The sequence below is a fragment of the Miniopterus schreibersii genome (genome assembly GCF_964146895.1).
Source record: "Miniopterus schreibersii genome assembly, chromosome: 10".
In the NCBI taxonomy this organism is placed as follows: Eukaryota; Metazoa; Chordata; class Mammalia; order Chiroptera; family Miniopteridae; genus Miniopterus; species Miniopterus schreibersii.
The window spans coordinates 79,024,074-79,050,556 of NC_138110.1; the positions used below are offsets into that span (position 1 = coordinate 79,024,074).

The window sequence follows — 26,483 nt, forward strand, 5'->3', positions numbered from 1 at the left end:
GCTAACAAAATCTTGCAGGTCAGACGCATTCAGGGGATTCAGGGACTCTAGTGGGAGTGACTCTTGCTTTGGTTCAATGCACTAAATGCGCGACTCTGCTTGGCTATATATTTCCCTGCTCTGGGCTGCTCGCCATGATTGGGAAATTTAGCAAATTTTTTCCTATAAAAGGCCCCATAGTAAATATTTCAGGCTTTATGGGCCATAAAGTCTTTGTCACAACTACTCAACTCGGCTGTTGTAGTACAAAAACCAACACAGACAATGTGTAATGAATGAGCATAGCTGGGTGCCAATGAAACTTTACTTGTGGACACTGAAATTTGAATTTCATCTAATGTTGCCCTGTCATGAAATATTCTTTTTGATATTTTTTTCAACTACTTAAAAATATAAAAAGCATTCCTGATGTTTGAGTCATGCACGAATCTGACCCGTGTCCTTTGGTTTTTGGTTTGGTTTGTTTGTTTTTATGGGCGTCAGTACATACACAGTAAGATTTGAAAGCACGGATCAACACAATTGAAAATTTATTCATTATGTCATATTTATAGGAATAAATGATTTTGTAATAAGTTTATACATGCTTCTACTTCCTTACTAAATTTTTATAACAGCTTTATTGAGATATAACTCACATACCATACAGTTCCCCCATTTAATGTGCACGACTCAGTGGTTTTTAGTAGATTCACAGAATTGTGCGACCATCGCCGCAATCAATTTTAGAACATTTTCATCCCCATAAAAATAAATCTCATAACTATTAACTCTGAAATAAACAAACGCCCGGCTCCTCGATGGCCTGAGCCGCATCTTGGACTCCTGAGTCGAGCGCGTTCCAGCAGGGAGGGCTTTGGTTCCCTGCTGGGCACCCACCCAGCAGATTCCCTGAAGTAGAGCCCGGCCCTCGATGCTGGTAAGAGCACGTCTCCCAAGGAAAGCCCCGATCCTGCCAGCTTCCCAGGGGAAGGGATCTCTGAACAGGCCCCCAGCCAGCACGCGTTTGTTTAGACTCTACTTAGCTGGGAGCTTTAGTAAGACTGGACCTCCCCAGCCTGGGCATCCGTCGTTTCCTGGCCTTCGCCCTGGGCCTCATTAACTGATCTTCCGCCCGGTCGCCTCGACGGCAGCGCTGCTCAGCATCTCTCTTGGTTGGAAACTGTCGAAACGGCATCTTGTTGGGGCCCCGGGAGTGCCTGCATCGCGCTGGTCACTGTCATCCTCTTGCCGGGAAAGGGGGGGACACAAGTGCATTCCTGTTGCCCCGAAAGGTCCAAAGAACATCTGCATTTGGGGCTGTTGACCCTCCGGTGGTCAGGCCTTGCAGTGAGGATGGTGTGTGGGGTTAGCACCCTGACTTCCCCTCTCCCCTCGCCACCCTCGCCCTCTGCAGGCGCAAGGCGCACCCCTGTGCACATGGCCCCGCCCGCTGCCACAGAAGGGGCCTCGCACCGAGATAGATTCTTTCCTGCCTCCACCGAGTGGCCGCTCCACAAGTTCCATTCTAGCCTTTGTTTAATAATTGGAATTCCTCTCTGATTTCTTTCTCCCTCACTCCCCTCTCCACATAACCCATCCCTCTCTCGTGACATTGCGACTCTTTCTCCTGGCTGCTTCTCTTAAACTCCCCCAGCCGGCAGTGTTTTACGCCTTCATCGCAGACCTGGTGGCATTGCTCCGTGGGCTCCAAGCTGCGTTCTCCGGTGCCGTTCCCCGGCTGCAGTCTCTGCAGCCTGCGTTTGTTGCTGTGACTAACATTTATTTCAGGGCTGTGACATCAACTTGGAAAGGACTCCCGAGTATTTGCTGGGTCTCAGCCCCGGCCGTGTAAAGCAGTGACTACGAGATACCGTAATGAGTCCGCACAGCAGAACAAGCCCGCCCTCTGCCCCAAACGCCCCTGGTATTTTTTCTCTAAATCTTTCCTCGCTTTTCTTACTAAGCAGGAAAAATCTTTTCTTCTACTTAGTTTATGAAAATTCAACAGATTGATCCTTTCAGATTTAGTACTAATGTTCCTCTACTCCATGGAGTCATCAGTGATAATCCAAATGTGAATGAAACTCTTAATCTCTTTTTTTTTTTACTTTTTTTTATTGTTGATGCTCTTACAGATGTCCCCATTCCCCTCCCCCTTTACCCACCTCCCCCCAGTCCCCACCCCTCTCCATCATCACACTGTGGTCTGTGTCCAAGGGCCATGTCTGTATGTCCCCTGAATAATCTCTTCACCTTCCATCATCCAGTCCCTCCCTCCCCTGTCCCTTCTGTCAACTGTCAGTCTGTTCCATGCGTCCATGCCTCTGGTTCTGTTTTGTTCTTCAGATTATTTTGTTCATTACATTCCAGTGAGATCGTGTGATACTTGTCTTTCTCCGACTGGCTTATTTCGCTTAGCATAATACTCTCCAGGTCCCTCCTGTCGCAGAGGCTAAGATTCCCTTCTTTTTCATGGCCGCATAATATTCCATGGTGTAAATGAAGCTCTCATTCTTAAGCTTCTATATTATTTCCTTTTGGGGCTCCTCTACATCACAGTTCCACAAATCTCTAAAATGTTGTTATAATAATACGCGAGGCACTTAAGATACATTGTCTCATTTTGCAGCTCCAGTATGCCAAATGTGGAATCAGGGAGGCGTAGTCTGCGTCTTGCCTCTGGTACTTTCTAGCTGAGGAGCTTTGGGCTGCCCGCTGCACTCCGAGAACCACTGTCCTCGCAGGTGGGCGCCGTGGTGGCTGGTTCCCCAGGGGTCGGTCTCAGAGAGCGCCCGTCAGACATACCTACAGAGTTCTTGGTATCATTTTCAGTCTACACAGAAATACCTCTATGATTCTGCATGGAGCGATATATGCTAACCATAGAAAGGGCATTTTCTCTTTTTATAAACAGGTGAAAATAAAAGTGTTTCCTGCCAATTCTGGCCAGAATGCATTTAACCTTTCAAAAGTCTGATGGAATAGGTTAGGTAATAGTTTTCTTAACAAATTAGGTCATATTTTTCTTTAAATGAGTATCGCCATCAACAGCTTTAAGATATTTATGGAAATAAAATTGCCGTAAGAATCAAATGTCAGTGATGATTAAATATTCATAAATGTGTGTGTTGTTTTCTCAGCCAACGGCCTTATGAAAACCATCCATTCCCAAGCCTGTTCTTTTGGGACCAAACAAATACAGACAGTCGTTTTGAAAGGGAGTGAGTTCTGTGAGACTCTAAAAGAAAGAAGAAATAACAGCACGAATATGTTCTTTCAAAAAAGAGATCACATGTTGATGTTAACTCAGTATTTTATTCTCCTTCAGAAAAAATGATTATTTGCTGAAACAAAACACCTAGCCCTCTACAGTGTGCTTCAGATTTATTTTAAATCGCACGCTGTATATGTTTAAATGAACTTACGTATAATATTCCTCATGACCAACACATTCTAATATTAACTCAAAATTTGCTCTGAAAAATTCTTTCATTTTCAGCTCTTTTGGTTGTATGCCCATTACCCTCTAAAAGATTATGTTTAGTGTGGCTTGTCGTGTCTTCTAGAAAAGGGAATAAGTCACGTCCAACATTATGCCAACAGATTCTTCTGTTCAGTCAAATTGAGTAAAAATAAGGACTGGACATCGTGTCACAAAAAAGTGTAAAAATGGAATCTATTCATATTATGCAAAATAACCTGACAACTGTAGGAAAAGGGAACTTTAGTAACTGTTGGATTTAAATGACTAATATGAGAGGTGCATGTTAGAATGTGTTCCATATGGGCAAAATCATTATTTTATTTTCAGCACCCAATAGAAAAGTTAAGTACTTAAATTTATGGGATATAAGTTTAGATTCTTCTAAAGTAAATTGCTTTATTTTCCTCTTTCAATTATTTGTCCATTGGTGTGAAAACCAAGGAAATTAGCTTCCTTTTTATAATTCCTAAATTACTGGTTTTTATACTTTGATACCAATGTTTGATTACACAGCAGATGCTTGGAGACTGGAAGATGGGGGAGCTGCCAGAAATCCGTGTGTGTGTGTGTGTGTGTGTGTGTGTGTGTGTGTGTGTTCAGATAGTAAGAGATTCAACAGTCCCACACATCCAGCCCGTTGAGCCTTGCTTAGATGTAAGGTGAGGGAAATCATTTTTCTGTCTTGCACGGCTGTTATTCGGCGTTCACCATTTTAGTGTGACATTTTATTTGTAATAAAAATTAAATTGACTAACCAAAAATGGACCTTGTAGTAGTCATTTCATAACTGTCTCACTTTTTACTGGGCAGAAGTATGGAATCATGGGGGAAACACCAGATCAGGATTATCAGCACTGAGTTCTAATCCTAAATATTTAATTAAGAAGTGCCAGTGATTTTAGGGAAATTATAGAGTCTCCATTTTTTCATTCGTGAAATTATAACTAGGATCATTTAGATGAAGATTATCTCATTAGATGTATGATGTTTACAGACAAATATCTGATCCTTCCTTTTATCCTAAAAATAAGACCCAGACTAAATTATTTTTCATTTTTATGCCGTTACTATAAAAGTCTATTCAAAGTGAATTCTCTATTATTACACATTTCCCAAAGAGTGAGAGTATGAGTAGGCAAATGTGATACCTGGCCAGACCGTGCTTTAAATCATCATCTGCCGAAATCATCTGATGTGGGCACCCATTAGATACGTGTGATATAAAACTGCCAGTATGTAAACGAGAGCGGAGATTCCCACAAGGCGCATAAGAGCGCTGAGCACTTGCATCCCCCCGCCAGTCCGTGCCATGGCTCTGCCCTCTGCCTCTGTCACCTCTGTTATATGACCTCTGCCCCTCCCAGTCTTGCTTTAGTAACTTCACCCTTCCCTCTAGTTTTCCTAACTGCAGCCCTTATTCTTTGGATATGAATTCACCCCAGGCTCCAATTCAACCTGACAGGGATTCACTGCTGGACTATGTGTCTATGTGCTGTAAATTTTGATTCAAATGCCTTGAATTTTACCTCAACTAATCAACTAATTATTGGTGCATTAAAACTATCCCACTAGAGCAATAAATTCTCACAGAGCCATGGCACTTTCTGATTCTTGTTACAAAAGAGAAAACTTCATATACTTATAAGTAATATTTTGTTTTCCCAAACTCAGGAGACAGCAAGAATTGGAATGATGAAATGCACTGGTGTGAAAAGATAGATTTTTACATTTCCTTTCTTAAAATCTTTATTTATTATGCAATATTTAAACGATTCAAAGATTTAAAGAATAGTAAAATCAATACTTATATATTCTCCAACAAGCCTAAGGAAACATTTATCTACACAGTTAAGTACCCTTAGTGTATTCCTTTCTATGTCCTGATTTACTACTGGCTTTCACTCAGAAATACCCAGGTTTGTCTAAGTTACATACATGTCCTCCTCTCTTACGTGTTCCAGATATCATCTGCAGGAATGACATATTTTTATAAATAGCATTTTACACTTCAATGTACTTAACGTTTATCAATCTCTACTTTTATGTCCTGTGCATTTGATGTACAGTCTAAGAAATCCTTCTTAAGCCTAATGTGATAAATCTATTATTCGATATTTACTTCTAAATTTGTTTCTGTTTCTTCTTACATTTACAATATTTATCCACAGGGGCTGATTTTACGTATGGTGAAAGGTTGAAATAATACTTGTTCTTTGTTTTTTCCACATAAATAACCAATTTTTCCCAATACTATTTATTGACTAGTCTTTTACTCTGTTGTTCTAAATTCCAGCTCTGTCATATATTAGTATTCCATATGTCTGGATACCAATTTATGAGCTCCATAGTATTTCCACCTGCCCCTTTATCAATCTCTGCATCAGCACCAACACAGAATTAATTATTATACCCCCGTTAGAAGTCTTTGTATTGGAAAGGGAAAAACTGTTACCCCATTATCCTGTAACATCTGCCATGGTCTTAGATTTGCAAAGTTGGACACAGTAGCACGTGTGGGCTTTGGTTGAGGTTACACTTCTAGATCAGTGTGAGAATCCAGGTGAATCATTGTATGGCTCATATATCTCTTCATCTCTTTGGACTTTAATGTCTTTCTACAAAGTTAGATATTTTCTCCATAATAGTCTTAATCACTTTTCTTAGATTTCTTCCTGTTTTATATTTTCAGTGCCATTGTAAAACTAATCTTTTCATCTTACATTTTCTACAGCTTTGTTGCTGGTGAATTGGAAAGTAATTGATTACCGGATATTGATTTTATTGACTGACAATGAAATCTCTGTAATTCTAATAATTTGATATAGATTCACTTGTGTTTTTAATGTAGTCAATATAATTTCTATAAATAATGACAGTTTTGGTTTCTTTTACATCTTTCTAACCCTTACATAGTTTTTAATTTTTCTTGACTAATGAGCTTGCTAAGAATTTTAGATAACATATATCTATGATAGAGGACTTTCACATCACATTCCTGATTTTAAGGGTATTCTACGTTTTGTCATTAAATATAGTGTTTCTACTTTTTCTTAGGCTGAATTTAAAAATAAAAACCTAGAGTTATTCAAATTTACAAGCAAAAAATAAGATGACTTAGGAAAAATCATTCTGACAAGCCTCAAATTTCCTTATGAGACTTTTGTTCTGGAAAATAATACAGCAATACCTACAAAGTTCTGAATGATAGGAAGTCTTATCCAAAAAGATCTTCTGCTTGGCCAAATTATGATCCAAATGTCAATGCAACAGACACACATTCCAAACCATGACAGACCTCAAGAAATATAACACCTAGAAAGAATTCTTGAAAAATAATAATGAAATAGAAAATCCTGCCAAAAAAATTAATGGAGGCGACATAGGGAAAGGACCAGTGCCAGACTCAGTATCTACGTAATTACCACAAGGTCGCACAGAATCAAGCATTTGCGAAGAGATTGACTTCAGCCGAATAGTCGGTAAATATAAAGAAGACACATGGCCTCTGACTTCTGGGTAAGGCCAGCCAATGGGCAGCAGAATAGCAGGAGGAGGGGGGAGAATGGACTGAGGTGAGCACATTTATCACTTTCCCTCACCCCCAACTTCAAAGTCTTCGAGGGCTACTGGCCTACCTTCCACTTCTGCTCGGTTCCTGCGGGCAGCCCCCTCCACAGAGCCTCCTGTCTGTGGTTTGTGGTAACTGGCCCGCGTGCTTTTATACCCACTGTTACCGGCCCGGGGCTCTGCACTCTCCCTGTGGTGGCTCTTAGACTCTTCCCACAGCTCCGTAAGTTACCCCTTTATTAAACTTTGCTCAAAGCTTGAGGGAGCACAGAACGCCAGACTCCTGCTCGGACTTCTGCACAGAGTGGGTGAGGAAACGGGGGGGGGGGGGTATCTAGAGGGGCGAGAAGAAGATGTGGGGAGCTTTTGAAAGCCATTGAACAGGGCTCGGTGTAAGAAAAGGAACATTTCAGACGTTCTGCAGCAGTTATGAAGTTAAGGCAGAGAAGAGGCGAGAGCCAGCGCTATTTGTTAGGGAGGTCGGATTCGACACTTTCCAGTGTAAATCAGTAAAGTCCGGGACCAGATTGTTGGCAAAGGGAACAGAAATACAGCAACAAGTGTGAAAAGCAAGAAGAAGGAAAAAAGAAGACACGTGGCCATTTTCAAGGGTGTAAGAACTCGAGGGATGCAATTCTATAAACCCTTCTTAGAATAAGTGGCTTGGCAATAAAGTCAGGCCCATGGAAACGTGCTGGGCGTGATTACCCCTGGAATAGAGAATCTGCGGTAAAGGGATTTGGTGAGCACTGAATGCATTGATCTGTAGATCATTTAGTCGATTATGAGTGGACTGCAAAGTAAACACCATAGATTTTGATATGTAAAACTATGACTAACGAAATAGAGACTGCTAAATAGATATATAGTTAAAACAAAAAGTAAATTGAATGTTTTTCTTTTGTTAAACAGAGTTTTATTAAATATACCTCATTTTTATAAAGTTAACTCTGACTATCCCTCTGTTTATCCATGTACAATAAACAAAGAATCTATATAGAGTGTTGGCTCTTTTAACAATTATTCTTCTTCTGTTCTGATCTTATGTTTTTTGAACAGAAATAATTTACGACCTTTATCTGGCAAACACATTTCAAAGATAGCATCAAAATTACCTGGCCAAGATCCCGATAAAAATCTCTTTTACAGAGGGAACTCTCTCCACCTTTATATGATTTTTTCACAGTGTATCTTAAAAGTGTACCAACGGTATAGCCCACCACGGCCAGGATGTGCCAGAGATGCGGCTTCCTCAAAATTAGGCTCCTTTGGAAGCTTTGCGTTGTTGCTTCTTCTGGAGGAATGATTGAAGGGTTTTAAAAAGGACTTGTATCTAAGCAGAGATTTTCAAATAAAACTGTCGTGTTCAATTTGATGTTTTATGACCATGATATATGAGAAATACCGTCAAGTTACAGGGCTATCGTGATTTTATTGAAATGCTGGGTAAATAGGCTCTTTCCCATGGATCTTCTTGGTCGGAAAAAATGCATTTTGAAAATGGAAATGTTACTTTGATATATGAGGACCTACCTGGGAGATAAATATGAAAAGCGTGAGGAGAAAGATAAATCCAAGCCCTGTAGCTTTTCGATTATAGCCGAGACCACCATGGACCCAGAGTCTCATTTTCACTACTATTTGTTTTAAGCGAACTGCATTGCCTTCCCCCCAATAATAATAGTTAAAGCAAACACCTCATATGATTCATGTATCATTTACTATACCATTCTTTGCATTCCTACCTATTCCCCTAATCACCGGGATACTTCCCTCTCTAGTCACTCCTGCCACCTGACCGTGCCCCTCAGAATCCCTTCTCTCCGTTTCCCTGTTCATGTCAACCTGTCCTCTCTTCCTTCCTCCCCCCCCCCCCCATGCAAAGTGCTGGCTTGGTCCTCTGAGGCCAGTAGACAGTTTCTCTGAGCTCAGTTGCTTCATCTATAAAACGGAAATAATAGGAGTGGCTACCCCTCAGCTCTCTAACAATGCAATTATTTATTCACTTGGCTCTATAGCTGTAAGAACTTAGATGTATCTTTAATTCACCCCTCTCCCTCACTCATAGTGAGTGTATTGTGAAGTTCTAAATTTTTCCCGTAAAATTTCACATGGGTTCATCTTCTCTCTGTCCACTGTCTTCAGCACGGCCTGAGTTGTAATCTCCTCCTCTGGTATGAATGTACTAATTACCTAATGACATTTTTATAATGTCGCTCCCTTAATATAACTAACCTTTAACTCCCACCTTCTGCAGCATCCACTGAACAGCCTCTGATTTTGAAAGTTCTCTACCATTTCTATTTTTATGCTTCATTTCTTTCCTAGATGCACTGTTTTCCTCCATTCTATCCATTCTCACTACGTCACAGCGGCGTCTCCCTTTTGGGTTTTGCCCATAGGTTTTGGGATGGTTTCAGTAAAAGAAGGAAAAAAATAAATGGCGACACCAAGATTTGAAGCTGTGTGTAGAAAAACTTGGTTATCAAATGAAGGAAATAAGAAATCCAGGAGAAGAAATAAACTTAGGAGAAAATATTTTTTGAGCTTTGATTTAGACATTTGACTTACTAGTCAATATTGATTGAAAATTGTGATCCTGAAATTTCAGGAAACAGATCTTGCCATGATCGAACCCTATACTGACTGGGTCCATAAAATAAAAACAAACTGGTCGTAGGTAGGAATACAGTGTGCAGTGATTGTTGTGTTTCACCTCTACAACCAACTGATGAAAAGAAAACACCATGAATTCCAAACACCATATGTTGATAGAGAGCCAAAGAATATTCTGATTTTAGAGAAATTAAAACCCAAAAGGCAAGGTTCTTTCCTGGACACCTTGAGCAGAGAGACTTTTTCTTTCCTCTCCTGTCAGTGTGGGGCTGTCTGCAAGCAGGGAGGTGGAAAAGCCCTACTTGTGAGTATCCTTCCAGGGCTGTGGTTGTGTCTAAAAATTGCCACCTCTTGGGGTGCTGCTCAGGGGGTCTCCTCTGCAACTAGTTTTCATTCCCATGATAATGACACAGAGGCATTTCGTGGCTGGCTGTGACTAAAGCAGATGTGTGTTCTCTCCCTGCGTTTTATCGATGGCGTGGTAGACAGATGCAATAGAGGGAACTATATAGGCTCAGGTGGAAACACGAAACTCTCAGCCTCCTCGAAAATTGCCACCAGTGCCAATTTTAGAATCATCATTTGTCCTTTATGAATTTCAAGATTGTTTTTCTGGGTAAAGAGAAAGCAAGACAATAGAATCAGAAAACACTAACACATCTGTTTTGGTCTTTCCAACTACATGAAATGAGAAAAACTGAGAGAGACGTGTTGCTCTTTAAGCATTTTTTCAGTGTTAATGGACAGCAATATTTATATTTCCCTTTAAATAATGATGGTGATGCTCTTGAGTCCCAAAGTTGGTGAGAACCTTCCCATAAACGTGAACTTTAAATTATACTCCAGTGAGAAAGAAAAGAAGTTTTTAATTTCTTGGTCCTGCCATCGATATTTAAATACATGCAGCAATAGGGACATAGATCTATGCATATTAGCTACTTTTTTTAAAGTGTGTCTTCCAACAGTACATAAATATTTTGTGAGAGGACCGAGACCGAAGACGTAAGTGGTTGAAATTACTCAGAGTAGAAGCCTGCAGTGACTATGCCTGGGTGGGCTTTGTTGTTAATATACTGACTGCTGACTTATATGTTCCTCTGATCCTCCAATATGAACAAATAACTGAATTCTATGCCCCAACTTATCATTTATATGGTGTCTTGCTTTCAGAAGGGAACACAAGTATAAGCCACCCCAGATACACCACTTTCTTCTATAGTCTTTAAAATCTCTAGAGATGAAGTTTCCATGACTCCCTTTTGTGCAGTGGACTCCTGTGGTCAGAAATTCTTCCAAGTCCTTCACCAAGATCCTATTTGAAGTTCAGGATTCATTAGGTCAACATCTTGTGATAGAACAGGCCCATTAAATCCAACATTGGGTTAAGTTGAAGCTTGTGAAGGGGCCCTAGCTAAATAATGTGGTTATGGCAATGAACTCAAGCCAAGAAACCTGCCATCTACTTCACAGGGAGTCTTAAGTGGACAAAGGATGTCCTCTGTAAAATCACCTTGAAAAGGAGACAGCACTGAGGAAAGGGGATTGCTCTGAAGGAAAGTGGCAGGGAATTAAGAGGGCATTTAATTACGGCAAGCTGACCGGCTGGCTAATGCGGTGGAAAGCGGAGGCTGAGGGCAATTAGGGATCTTGGGGGTTTCTGGAGTCTTGGCAACAACATGGAATTTTCCAGAAGGAAAATCCAAAGGGTGCCCAGGAGCCTGTTTGGTGAGAGAACTGGCATGTTTAGGAGATAACTCTGAATGAGAAGATGAAATCAGTGGCTTCCCCAGGAGAGAGGGAAGCAGCATCTCCACAGTGATGGGACAGGCGGGAGTGTCGTCTGATCGGAGACAGACCATGAGAGCGCGAATCTAAGCAGTGATTCTCCCGCTAACCAGCAGCGGGTCCCTGTACCCTTAGATGCCCCTGAAGAGCCAGCCGCATCTCAAGAGAGCACCATCTCCTCCACTCCTGCTAGCAAAGGACATTTCTTTATTTTGTCTCATGGGGAAAAATAAAAATAAAGCACCTGATTTTATGTGGTTCTCATTCATATTCTCGAGGAATTTGTATCTTTCATTTATAAGCAAAATGAAACCTATTCCTTTATGTTTTTCTCAGCGGACTGATTTCCTGGTCTCAAGCAGGCGTTTTTACTGCTCATCTATGTAATTTCTCCAACCTGTTCATAGAAGGCATGAACAGGCAACAAAACCTCTTCATCTATTAAATGATCTTTTACTACTTTAAGTTTAAAAATTCAAGTATACAGCTGAGCAAAATATAACTATCCCATAGCCATGATGAGTTGGTATTGTTTTTCCCAATAAACTGTTTGTTTGAACCACTTTACTGTGAGATTGTCCCTAGATTTTTGAAATATCAAAATAACTTAACTGAGACAAATAGAAATTGAAAACGTTATACAGAATAGTCTTCAAAATTGTCAGTCATAAAAAGCCAAAAACAAAAACCAAGACACAAAGAAACTGTCCAAGGTTCCAGAGGAGGGTAAGCAGACAGGACAAATAAATGAAATGTGGTCTCTTCAGTTGGACCCCAAAACAAAACAGGCCCCCAGTGGAAAAAAACTGGGGGTTTCTGAATTTAATCTGTCTTTTAATTGTTGACAGTGTTTTGCCAGCATTAATTCTTAGTTTTGAAAACTGTACCATGATTATTTCAGATTTAATATCAGAAGAGATAAAGTTTTTATGGGAACTCTCTGCACCATTTCTGCAAATATTTTATAAATCTAAAATCATTCCAAAAATAAGAAAATAACAAGTTAAGGGCCTTGGCTTGGTAAACAGTCTGTTACATCAAGTCTCTGACAATCGGCTTTATCTAGATGTGGTGCCTCTGTTAAAGAAATAGCAAAGAGATAAGATGCTATTGAAAATACCAACTCTATTTTCCCATATTATCTGTTATCGGGTTTTTCTGTAGCAATATTGAATACCTGAATGGAAACACTTAAGCATTCTGATTCAGGTTTAACTGGCTATTTAATAGAAAATAACCAGACACACAAGATGGGGCACTGAGGTCAGTGAGCGTGCGTGTTTGTGTATTTCCATCAATATTGTCAGGTTTGTCTGACATCACCATGGTTCCTGAGTTATGAACAATAAACACCTAGAGTCCAGGGGAAAGCATTCCTCCGTAGCAAAGACCAGAAACCATGTTTCCAGGGTTGGGTCCCAATTCCATTCAGAGAGCCCTCCTGCCTCAGCTAGGATCCAAAATCCACTAGCAACCTGGAGAGAAACATTGGTCATCTACCTACATCCCACTTTGCAATGATATTCTTATTTATCTGCTTTCAATCTCCCAAATTTCTAGGCAGATTCCTGTAACTGCTTCACTTCCACAATTTGCTACTACCCCAGCGGCCTCCCCTACCCTCCCCACCGTCTCTGCCGATAAAATGAAATCTAAAATAGGTCCTAGTCAGCTTGGATGGCCATCGCAGGAGACCGTACACTGGGGGCTTGAACAGCAGATATTTCTTTTCTCACAGTTTTGAAGGTTAAAAGTCCGAGATGAAGGTGCCTGCGTGGTCAGGCTCTGGGGCGAGCCCCCTTCCTGGCTTCCAGACAGCTGCCTTCTCCCCACGTCCTCCTGCGACCCTCTTTTTCCGTGAGACCTTGGAGAGAGAGCAAGTGCTCTGGTGTCTCTTCTTAAGGGGTCGCCGGTCCTACCCCGAGGGCCCCACCCTTATGACCTCATCTAACCCTAATTATCTTCTAAAGGCCCCAGCTCCAAATACTGTCACCCTGGGGGTAAGGAATTCAGCAGGTGAGTTTGACATGGGAATGCAATCCACAGCAGTATCCAGACCCCAGGAGCCCACCTGAGAATGTGTGGACCGCACTTCAAACGCATGCCAGATGCTGTCTGAAGTCCTCAGCAGCAGCTTCTCCAGGGGCATGGACTTTAAGTTACAGATGAGGAAGGGAGGTCTTAGAGAAGATAGAAATACGTCTGCAGGACGAGGGACTTACAACTAGCAGAGCCTGCGCTGAAAATAACATGGTTCTGATTTAAAAGCTGTATTCTTAGGTATTACCATGTAGTACCCTAAATCTGAGTATAAGCGAGAGAGTAAGTTTGATACATTTTTTTAAAAATTTTTGTCAGCTGTGTACTGAGACATATAAATAGCTATATTGATTAACAATATCCAAACCCTTGTGAAATTAGCAGAAACTCATTTGTATTCAATGGCACATTTCAACAGTTTTGTCTGTTGGTATCATTATATATAACATAATTCTCAGAATTATAGGAATTATTTGAAACCTTTACAATATATCAGTATAAGCGACGATCTTTACAACAGATGCAAATGTCCAGAATGGGTATGGCTGTGCTGAACAACGTCTCTTGCTAAGGGCATTCTCTGTTTTGTATTGTACTACTATATTAGTTTTCTTAAATGCATTTTAAAAAATTTATTCCCAGTGGATTCATTGAATAGGTAAATTCCTGATGCTACTAACGCGTGTAAAAAGAGAGGTAATAGGATTCCTTTATTTCCTTTCAGATTTTCAGACGATGCTGGTTGGTTTTCAAGAAGGCTTCGAGTAAAGGGCCCCGAAGGCTAGAAAAATTCCCAGACGAAAAGGCGGCGTATTTCAGAAACTTCCATAAGGTAGGTCTCAGACTTGGGACTTGCTGAGCAATAGCCGGACCCTTGACAACAGCTTGCGGAGACATTTCTTTTGATAAATGAAATCTGCAAGGGAAAGATGCATGGCCAGGATAAAACATCTCGGCTCCAATAAAATGCAAAAGTTACTTTTCTCCTTTATTTTAATCATCTGCTGTAAATGCCAGAGGTACTTCTGCAGAATGAAAGACTCAGTTTTATTGCTGCTTTGCAAAATGAGATGACTCATAACTCAACCAGATCATTTCCCAGGGTGCTGAGTAAGCATTTTCCCTCTGTTCGGGTTAGTTGTGCATTTGTTACTTTGATTTAAACCGTCGGCAGTATTGAGGAGATAAAACTTTTAGGGCTGGAGTTAGTAGCGCTGAAGACCCTGTTAATGGACATGGCATTTGCGGTTACAGCCTTAAGAAGACAGGGGTCATTAAATATGCTGATGAGTAGAGAAGTGCAGAAATCCTATGAATGAAATATCCATTTCTTAAGGATTAAAAGTACGGGCCCTGGTTGGGCAGCTCAGTTGGTCAGAGTGTCATCCGGATACGCCAAGGTTGTGGGTAGGATCCCCCGTCAGAGCACATACAAGAATCAACCAATAAATGCTTAAGTAAGTGGAGCAACAAATCAGTGTTTCTCTCTCCCCTCCCTTTCTCCCTCTCTCTCAAATCAATAAATAAGAAAAAATAATTACAAGCATGTGAGAAATGACCCCAGAATGATGCAAAATATTCTGCCTAAAGTTATCTTTGGTGATATTATTACAACACAGTTAAGTACCAGATGGCACTGCGGAGGGTTCCCGATCGGAGCTCTGAGTTATGAAACAGGATCGCTTGTTGGTAGAACGTCTGGCTATTCCGTAAAGGTTCCTGTCCCCAAATTTAACATCTGTGTGAACTTGCATAAGCTGCCGAACCTCTGTGAGCCTCCACTTTCTCCTCGGACAGATTACGATTATAATGGAACTTAAGGTTATAATGTATTCCTTATTCTGAGGAATAAGCGGTAATATAGGTATAAATTATAAATATAAATATAACTAGATGTTATTAACAAATGGCGTTTCATAGCTAAGCACGTCATTACTTGGAAGTGGTAAGTTGTAATGAAGATGTGGTAGTGACATGCAGGCATGAGTGCTGATGTCCAAGGACAGAGGGCCCGTTTGGGGTGTGTTTGGGGATTAGACGCTGGGAGGAGGTGAGGAGGCCTCCTGGGTGCCTCCCGAGTTTGGGCCTAGGCAGCAAAGGCGGGGATGGTGCCGTTTATGAAGACGGGGAGAGCTGGACGAGCGGGCGTGAAAGCCGCACCTCTCGCTTTGTGTGTGTTCAGTGGGAGCGATCTGTCCCGCTCTCAAACTAAAATGTCACGTAGCTAATTAGACAAACAGGCGGGCCGGGACGGGGGAGATGCCACTAACGGAGTTACTCATTTCCCTGTCACTGGCACCTTCGTAGTGCTTTATTCTGTAGCACTGGGTAAAATGTCCTTGGGAGAAAAGGAAGGAAGGGCAGATATGACCGCTCCCGGCGTTTAGAGGATTAGCCAAGGCCGAGGAGAAGCGCACGCAGGAAGAGGGGAGCAGTGACATTAGAGCGAATCACCGGGAAGCAAGCGAAAGCCGTTAAAAGAACTGAGCAGGTGGTCACCTGTGTCTAGTTTGTGAGGCTGAGAAGAGAAGGAACCACTGGATTTATAACACGGAGGCAGCTGGTGGCTTTGCCATGAGCTATTTCAGCGAAACGTGGGGACTAATTTCACTCGAAGTGACTTAGACAAGCATGAGAAGTGAGGAAGGGACAGCTACTCAAACAATTTATCTCAAGAAGTTTTGCTGTAAAACTGAGCCAAGGTAGGTGGCAGATACGATTTTAAACCGTGACATCTATTGTGACGCAGCTGCGTGCCGATGGGAATGACGGAGGAGTCCGAGTACGCGATGATTAGGGGGTTCCTGTGTAATCGTGGGGTTCGGGCTTTCACAGAACCAGGGGTGATTCTAACAAAGAGGAAGGACCGGGATGAGTGCAGATCTAAGGTGGTTGGGTCAAAATTAATACTATGACCAACACTGCAAACACACACACACGTCATGTGTGTGAGCTTCTCTCTCCAGTCCTTGAAAATTAAGCAGCAGAAGTGCCAGGGGAGACTGGTGAGAATGGGCATCATTAATTTTTTAATAAAGAGCAAGACCGATATCGTTGACTGAAACTTGAAGCTTCCAAAAGCATTTTAATAATTAGATTCAGCATCTGAGACAGCTAAAGTTTACCTTTCTCATGTGAAGATTAAAGTTTTTATCGCTACACCTTACTCTTCATAGCATCTGGGAGGCTAATTCCGTTTCCTAGTGATTTAAATTTTCTCTCGGGAATTTTTTTTTCTTGAATGATTATGAACTAAAATGGTGGAGTTAGACCAATTCTGGTATGACAGTAATAATAAATCTTCAGGGTTGTTTTCAAGAAAAGTATGTAAATGGTCTCTTCTCTTATTTTTATTTGATTTTAGCAAGTTCTGCCTAATCCTTCTAATTGACTGTCTTATTATAGGCTTTGGGTAAATAATAAAAAGGTTTCGCTCAGTGAATGTGCAATTTGAAATGTCTGTTAGGCATTCAAACCAAAACATTTGTGTCAACGCCATTCCTTTTCTTCCCCCTACAATCTTAACTAGCTCTGGGACACTGAGTTTTGTTTCTTTTTTTCCTAGAATGTCCATCTAGTTCCCTCTGACAGCTGGGCAAATGAAAGTAGATCTTTTAACAAAAAAGAATGGCATAATTTCAATCTTTGTTTTCTCTTGGGCAATTAATGGTCAGTCCAAATATTGGCTCTCCAAAATTGGGGGGGAGAAGTCATTTTCAAGATGGCTTGTAGAAACTGACTAGCACAGACTTCCCAAATTGTTCCATTTGTTAATGTTTAAGTACTTTAAAGTTGTGGTTGGTCAGTTATTTTAATAGGCCCTAAAACCTGCTAAAATGCTCCATAGCAGTATATCAAAATAATCAAATGAATGAAATGTTTTAGACCTAAATGAGGGACTCCTGAAAAAGAAGCTAATGACACAGTTATTTCTTTGCCCACTTTAACTTTGTGTTATGCTCTATCTGGAACATACATATTAACAAAGCTTATGAGTATTAATGGTCTCATTTAGACATTTGATGTGTTTACTGTGAGACAGAGCTTGCCACATAAATCAATTCTTATATAAAACTGCGGTAAAATGGTATATACTTTTTTTTACTTCTTGATAGAAGAAAATTTGAAATTCAAATCACTAGCTGCTGAAGGAAGTTATTAAAAATGTATTAGATTTGAAAGTTTAGCTGTATATAATTGTCATAACAGATATTCAAAACAAACTTATCCTCAATAAAAGCTGAACTAAAGCAATTTACATAGAATCAGCTAATACATTTTCCTTAATTTTCTGAGCGGATGAAAAAGAAACGGTTAATAGAAATTTTAATAAAATATATGTGAGTGCTACCTTTAGGGAGGAAAATATAAGTAAAGTTCCTTAAAAGGATGAATGAAGACAAAACCATGTGATGTCCTAGTGCTGAAAACTATTGATGCCAGAAAAGCGATGCCTATATTACAGGTGCCAATCTTACTTCTAAATCCCCTGTAAACTGGCATCGAAAACATCATTTTATTCCACCTGCTTTGCGCCTGTTTGGAGCTGGCAGTATTGATCTTCGCGTAAAGCAAACGTCTGAGGAAGTTGGAGAAAAGATTAAGACATCCTTATGAAAATAGCCACCTGCAAATGTAGCCCATCCTTAACAATAGAAGCAAAATCACTGGCAAGCGTGGAAACGGCACAGGTGTGCAGTGTGTCACACTGAACATTTTCGGTTTTATTCCAATGGCTATGTGCTCGGATAAGCACGCCCTTGGTGTGGCGTGAAGGGTGTTCAAAGGCTTGGTTAGTGTCTCTTCAGATACCTGCTGCAAGTTCCCAGAATGATAATTGTTCATTCAGGGGAAGGCATCTTTTCATTCATTCATCCGTCCGTCCGTCCATCCATCCGTCCATCCGTCCATCCGTCCATAATCTCTTATCCTGAAGAGGGCTCAGTTTCTTGAACATCAGCTCTTATTAACACACGCGTTGGCTCCTGGGACAGTCACACGCCAATCCATTCTGGAATGTTTTACTCGTATTATCTGATCACATGCTGGTCTCTCAAAGAAATGGAATATGAAAAGTTGGACTTCTAGAGGATGGAGAGGAGGGGGAGTGCCCAAGGCGTGGTGTGTGACTGTAGAGTCTCCGACGGAGCTGAGTGTGTTGGGAATGGGCAACTCGAAAGCCAGGGATGAGCAGGAGAGCGCAGGAGTTAAGGCCTTCAGGTGGGGCATCTACAAAGTTGTGATCCCAAACTCAGAGGAAACTCCCAGAGTTACACTTGACCTTTTCAATACCTGAATCAAGGTCAATAACAATTTCGCAACATCAAAGATAACCTCCAATGAGAACGACTCTGCTGCTTAAGGATGCTACAGAAAATAGGTCACTCAGCAGTCAGGATTTTCGTTTCTAACCTATTGCTCCACAGAAGATATCTGTTCACTGAGAAAATGGGGACTCAGACTTGGAAATTATCTGTAAGGTTGGTCTGGGCTTGGCTTAGAGGACACGGGAGTATGATTTATGTTGGCAAAATTACTCCGTAATCTCTTCGTAACACTGTCCACTTGTGTGTGTGCGAGGCCATCGTCCGTGATGGCACTGCGTCAGGAAGAACACGGCAGGACTTAAACAAAACCTTTGTCTCGTTTCCCACCTGTAAGCTGCAAACAGGATCTTAGCTCACAAAGTAAGATGAGGATTTCGTGTTAGAGACTATGTGACGTGTAAAGCGGCTGTGGTTGTACAAGTCATTACTGCCTCTTATTTCACATCTTTGAAACCAGGGAAATAATTCATAACAACTTTAGAAAAATATTGAAACCAATTTGCATGATAAAGTAACTTGTAATTTCAAGCAAGTCATTTTACGTGACAAATCAGAGAGTAATTTGGGAAAGAATATTCAATAGCACAACCGCACAACTCTGTTATGACATTATTTCTATAATTCCTGAAGCATTTTTACATTCATTTAATGGATTGATACCCATGCTCTTAATTATTATTGCAGAATATCATCAGTGCATTTCTGGTTTTTAAAAAATCTCTTTTTCTACTCATTAACCAAGTCTGGCTAATTGTGCAAACTCTGACAGATGGGATAGGAGGAAAGCTCGTTGTATAATGATTCGCTGAGGATAAATTGTTTTTCTGCCATTAATGGAAAGTTATATATTATACCTCAAGTATTGAATGCACATTTATTTACAACATACAATTTGAAAATTACTTCAGTGAGAATTCAATCATGAATTAATACTGTGTGCCTCACTGTAAACATTTTTTTAGCAACTTTTATTCTATAAATAACAATGCTGTTTCATATAGTTAAAATTCATAGAGTATTTTAAAATTCTAATGCCTTTTTACATTTAATACTTCTACAGAAAACCAAGTTAAAATTTTAATTAATCATTAACAAGCCTAGGTTACAAGCCAATAGCAGCCACTTAAACTGATTTTATTGATTAGAGGATAGGTTTTTAATTTGGGGAACCATGCACTTTGAGTTCCAATGAAGTTACTTATTTTGATGCTAACTGTTGCATTTGTTCTATTGTCTCACCTAATTTGACTTCCTGAAGAAACGGTTAAAACCTGCTATACAATATTCAGGGGAGTAAGATTTTTTTTTTCTTCTTTTATTTATTTGGAAACAAAAAGAGAAAGAGAGATTTAAAGTGCTTAAAACTGCAACTGTCTTAATCTGGTTCTCTTTAACAATGCACCTGGTCACCTAAGAGCTCTGATGGAGAAGTATAAGATTAATGTTGACTGTTCCTTAGGGATTGCTCTTTGAAAAAAAATTAAATTGCACCAGTTAGCAAAGTCATCATTTAGGCATGTTCCTATTTTGGTTTTAATTGTATCACATATTAGACCTCAATATTTTAAATTGTCAACTATGGTATTTCTTGAGGCAGACCTAAACAACCTGATTCATTTTCAAGTAATTTTTTCTTCAATTAAATTTGGTTAATTTTATATTTATTTAAAGTAGCTATTTTAATGCTTTTCTTAAACTTTAATTAATATTTTGTGCTTTTATAACCATGTGAAAAATCAATATTTCAGAAGTATATATTGAATTATTAAATAACCCAACAATTGATTGATATATTATTGAAATGCTATAGGATTTCATAATCTTAATAAATGTTGATAATGACTTTTATGTCACATTGACTGGGTTTAGACAAATATTTTTATTTTAAAACATTAAAAAAATCACTTTCAAAGTTGTCCTCATCTATGAAAGTACAGTTTCCTTCTGGATGGTAAAGCCATATGGCACTGAGAGTGAAAAGTGAGGATAGGAGATTGAAATATATTAGATCTTGACCTCAATTGTTACGACTCAAAATGTTTTTTAAAATATATATTGAATTGAAGAGGAACAGTCCCAAAGATATACAAAGTCCTTAGAGAACCTTCTGGTATGATTTGAAAACGTTTTATAATCTAGTATAGCACTTGAAACTCCTAACCAAGACAGGTGAGAAGAATTGTATACTCCTCATGAGTATTTGCTTTCCTGGCATCTCTTGAATATCTCAGGGCACACTGAAGTGGGTGGCATCACACTAATGACCATCCACAGAAAGCCTGGCACTGTTCTGCAGACCAGTGTAACAGTGTGTGCTTGAAGAGCTTGTCTGCATTTCCAAATGTAGATTTTACAGAAGAGCAAACACTTTGTTTGAACTGCATCAGCTGTCAGATTGACTAAGGCTCAGAAGTGAGAGAAGCCCTAGTGCGTGTTGATGGGCTGCCCATTAGTACCATTAGTTCGTTTCTTTGGTTTTTGCTATGAGAGGAGAAAAAGATGGAATTTATAATATCTGTTCTGATATTTTGTATTTGTAAATAAAGATACTTGGAAAAGGACCTGGAGCAGAATAAATGTTTTTATATTCTTTTGTACAGCTTGATATGACATATAATGCATCTTATATAGCAGCATATCACTTTCATGCTCACCTGACATAAATTGCAAGAATTCTTAAGCAACATGCAATCTTCATTGCTTTTAGACTCAACTTAATTTTGGTAAAATCCTTTGTTTGGTTAAAATTAATAAGGCTTGAAAATAATATCTCTTTCAAGTATAACTTCAATTTACTATGTTAGAATAAAATTTGGCTTAAATGTTACTTGAGTCAATTATCAAATCATCTAAAAATTCAAGAGTTTAACTTTATTTGAGAACATGCTTTAATGTGATATAATATGTGAATCATTGTTCAAAAAAAAATTCTCATCTTTCTCCCCAGGGTATTAATCCTCAGATATCAGTGTCTAAATTTTCTCTTGTGTAAGAGGAAGTGAGTATTTTAAGATAGATAGATCAATAGATAGGAAATACATATAGTATATGTATGTGAATATATATATATGTATAAATACACATATGCATACATATATGTATTTGCATATATATACATGTAAATAAAAATCACTCATCTTGCCCATTTTAATTTTGCATGTTAATCTAATGAGATAATTACAAGCAGAGAGAAAAACAAATACAAAAGGATATATTAAAATTAACTTTCTAGCAATATGACAGAACTGTAAATTCATCATGACAGAGAATAAAAGGACTCCTTCAAACAGCCTACACAGCAACCCTGAGTAATGGTCTTACTATTTTATGAGGCTAGAAGTCTAGATCATTGCAGATTTTAGAGGGAAATGTGACAAACGACGTTAAACTCTTAAAAAATAGCCACATATACAGATATTCGGTCATGTATTGACAATTTTAACTCATTGTATACTACCATATTCTAATCGACATTGGAAGTATCATCTTCAATCATGGAGGACCAACATTTTAAAAATATGAAATACATCTGTAAATTTTTGTCCATTTTGGACACTAGTTAATGATTGATAGTGCTTCTAGGATGGCATTGTGAGTCATGAGTGGACTTAAATATTTTCCCTTCAACAAAACCCTTCAACAAGTTAAAGCATGTATGATAAAGTAAAGGCACTGAACAGTGATGAAGCAAGTCAAACAGGTACTTTTGTCAAAGACAAAGGAAGTACCCAGTTCTGCCCACTCTAGCTATTCTCTCCGTCCTAAGGTTGAGGATGGCTGAGGAACACTTGTTAGGTTCACAGTACAGAGGCATAGACTCACTAACACACCTAATCATAGAACTATAGAATTTACCCCCCGCGCACACACACACCTCACCACCACATTACGAAAGGCCTATTCATAGCAATGTCTCTTACCCAGTACATCATATCTGGTTATCAAGAAAAAATGACAAGGCATACCAAAAGACAAAACAAAACAAAACAAAAACCCCCACATTTTTAAGAGAAAGAACAAGCCTCAGAACCAGACATAGGAGGGATGTTGGAATTATCAGACCAGGAATTTAAATCAACTATGATTAATATGCTAAGGGCTCTAGTGGACAAAGTAGACAGTGTATGAGAGCAGAAGGGCAATGTAAGAAGACAGATGGAAATCCCAGGAAATAACCAAAAAATAAAAATAATAAAACAAAAAACACTAAAAAATGAAGAATGCCTTTGATGGACTTATAAGTACACTGGACATGGTTGAAGAAAGAATCTATGAGGCTTGAAGACATCTCAATAGAAATCTCCAAAACTAATGACAAAAACAAACAAACAAAATATCCCAGAATATCCAAGGACTATGGGACAACAATAAGAAGTGTGATACATGCATAATGGGAATACCAGAAGGAGAAGAGAAAAGGTAACAGAAGAAATATTAGAAACAATAATGACTGACAGTTTTCCCCAAATTAATGTCTAACAAAAAACTACAGATTCAGAAAGCCCAGTGAATACCAAGCAGGATAAACGCCCCAAAAATAACTACACCTAGTCATATAACTTTTCTAACTATAGAAAATAACGGCGGGGGAAATCCTGAAAGAAGCCAGAGGGGGAAAAAACACCTTACCTGTAGAGGAGCAAAGAGAAGAATGACATCCATTGTTCCCTCAGAAATCATGCAAAAAAGAAGGGAGCTGAGAGAAATATTTAATATGACGAGAGAGAGAAACCCTCCAGCCTAGAATTCTGTACCCTACAAAGTTATCCTGAAGCAAATTTAAGACTTTATCAGACAAATAAAAGTGAGAGAATTTGTTGCCAGTAGACCTGACTTGCAAGAAATGTTAAAAGAAATGTTTTGATACAAGGAAATTAATATAGGTTAGGCAGTCAGACCTATATAAACAAACGAAGGCATCAAAAAGGGGGTAAGTGAAGGTAAAATTGAACACCATGTGCATTTTTTTTCAGAATCACATCCATTGTTCATATGTAATCACAGCAAAATTTTAGAGTCATCTTGTCTGTCAATCAACAGGTGCCAGTTGCATTGGGACTATAGTCCTACCAGCAACTTGCTTGATGGGTAGGAGAGAGGTAAGATATTAAATCCAATCAATATTTAACAAAAAAATGTATTGAGAATCTTCTGTGAGCCACAACTGCTATTGTCTGCGGAACAATGCCATTTAAAAATTTTTTTCCATCACCGTTTATCCCCCATCCCCTCTTCCATCTCCACCCACCCTTTCCCTCCCACAATCACCACACTGCAGAAGATGTAAGTTTAATAAAAGCACAGGGTCCTTGCTTTCGCAGAGCTATTCTTCCACATAATTTTAGACAGTTTCAGAATTCAGCTAACAATCACCAAAACTGAGGGCACAATAGAAGACATTCTTCTTTGTTCTGTATTGTTCTTGGGTGCAGTTAACTAGAGAGGAGCACAAATCTCCTCCAGAAAATGGGTGAAGAGAGTAACAACTGATCATTTTGTGTAAGCTCTCTGGTATACAGCACATGCTGCACACTAAGTTAAAAAATATTTCTCTTTCAAGGTAACGGAACTGCACAACATCAAAAATATAACCAGGCTGCCTCGAGAGACAAAGAAGCATGCCGTGGCAATTATCTTTCATGATGAAACCTCGAAGACGTTTGCCTGCGAGTCAGGTAAGCAATTATAGCCCTTCTGCCGCTTGAGGGAACTGAGCTGCTTCTGAGACACTGGCCCCGATGGACTGAGATCCATCCCTGAATGGGGTGGCTTATTGTGATGAGAGGGTACCGTAGAGGACTTTAGTAAGAAGCTCAACGGAGTGATTTCTACAGACTTTTTGGTGCTTGTTTATTATGTTCGTGTCTGGATTTTGCTCCCAGGTGTTTGGAGGGCTGTTAAGGTTTCCATTCAAGTTTGGAGAAGTAAGTAAACAGTGCCTGGGAGATGCCGTTAGGGCAAGGTGATGACTTGTGTTCTGGTTCTTGCCGGAGCGGCTGGAGGCATTGAGTATGGCAATAATAATGCTGCCTTGCAGAAGCGTGGCATGGCTCAGCCTGTGCCTTCGAAAAAGAACTGAGCAACTGGTTGCTTTCATGGATTCTCGTACTACAAGTAAATACATTTCAGAATGAATTTGAGCATCCCAATTCATAGAGCAGTGAGACACAGACAGTTTTTAGTTTGAAGTTGCAGTATTTTTTGCAGTTCCTGTGCTATGTAACATATTACTTGACTTATTAAAGGTCTTTAAAGATTTTGCTTAATGAAATGGTGCATTCATTTTATAATGGATGGGAGCAAAAAGTACTCAGGGTTTGAAAGATGTGCATTTAAACTAATAGCTGAGTATTTAGTATAAGCTTTATTGAGTACTTTCTGGAAAAAAAAAAAAACACCTTCTTTATTTATGGTTAAAGTTTATAGGAATAGTAATACCAGGTTAAATTATTCTAAAATCAGTAATGTCAGTTTGCCTAAATAAAATTGCTCACACCTCCTCACCTACACGCATCTCCGTTTTACTAAACAATTAGAACATCTCGCTGAGTCCCTATTTCTTTCGCTATACTTTTCTTCACTTGTCCAATTCATTTCATCCTTTAAAACTGCCTTTAAAACTGGAGTTGCACAGAAGTTGGCCAACTGGTCATAGAAACCCTCATTCTATAACAGAACCTGTCCCGACCTTTCCAGGATCATGTATGAATGTCCACAACTTTTCATGCTTTCTTCCAACTGTCTTCCAACTCTTTATAGCCACCTCACTTTTTTCTGAGCCCTGGGAAAATGTCTCATATTAAAACCAATGACAATCAGAAAATTGGTTTTCCACACAAGATAGAGGATAATTTTCACTCCTGGTGGTACGATTCGAGTTTCCATTTTCAGCACGGTTTTACATTTTTGAAATGGTCCTGAGCCTTGCTGTGGATACACAGGCAACCCTAGAGTCCGTGATTTCAGATAAGAATGATGTTGAATTAAGTTCTGACATAAATCAGAAATACGGGCTCCAAGTTATAGCCCACAAGTCTGAACTTGAAACCTTTTAAAATTTATTTTTATTTTTATTAATTTTTTTGCAGCAGTGGTGGTTTCGTGGCTCATGTAAGATTTTTTTGAGAAGTGAAGGGCTCTTTGTTAAAAGAGAATGGTCTTAATTTCCAAGAGAAGAATTTTTGCAGAGTGAGGCTGAAGCTAGATCCAAATATAGAGACAGAAGAATGTGTGTGTAAATTATGACTTACAGGAAAACATTATTTGTTTTGTTAAAACCATATACGACAGTGTGCTTGAAGCTAGAAATAAGTTATGTTTAAGAAACAATGGCGTGGTTTTTAAAAACCGCCTTCGTGGCACATGCCCACAGAACAAAAGAAAGTACTTGAGGCGCAGTGAGGAATTTGAGGACTTTCTCTTGCACCTTAAAAGGCTCGAGCTATAAAGCAGTCGGGGATGTGAAAGTCAGAGGAGCAAGAAGACTCAGCCAAGATTACACGGAGCTCTGACGTCTATTTTAAATGCAAGCACAGGTACCATGTGTTCTAATGGCTTGTGGGAATGTGAGTTGTTTTAATTTTTTTTTTTCAAGAAAACTGGCAACTTAGGAAATAAATCTGCATACCCTGACTCAGTGAGCCTCTTTGGGACACGTCCCATCTGGGCAGTTTTATCGGCAC

General features: G+C 39.5%; 1 protein-coding gene across 2 annotated transcripts in view; it reads left to right on the top strand.

The window, feature by feature from the left end:
- The window catches only part of DOK6 (docking protein 6), a 183,230-nt gene that overhangs the window by 41,070 nt on the left and 115,677 nt on the right, over window positions 1-26,483 (top strand). For both annotated transcript variants that reach the window (XM_081148256.1, XM_081148255.1), the window contains exons 2-3: window positions 14,199-14,306; window positions 24,362-24,476. In XM_081148256.1, the coding sequence (XP_081004382.1) occupies window positions 14,199-14,306; window positions 24,362-24,476 (223 nt within the window). The remainder of the gene's footprint in view (window positions 1-14,198; window positions 14,307-24,361; window positions 24,477-26,483) is intronic.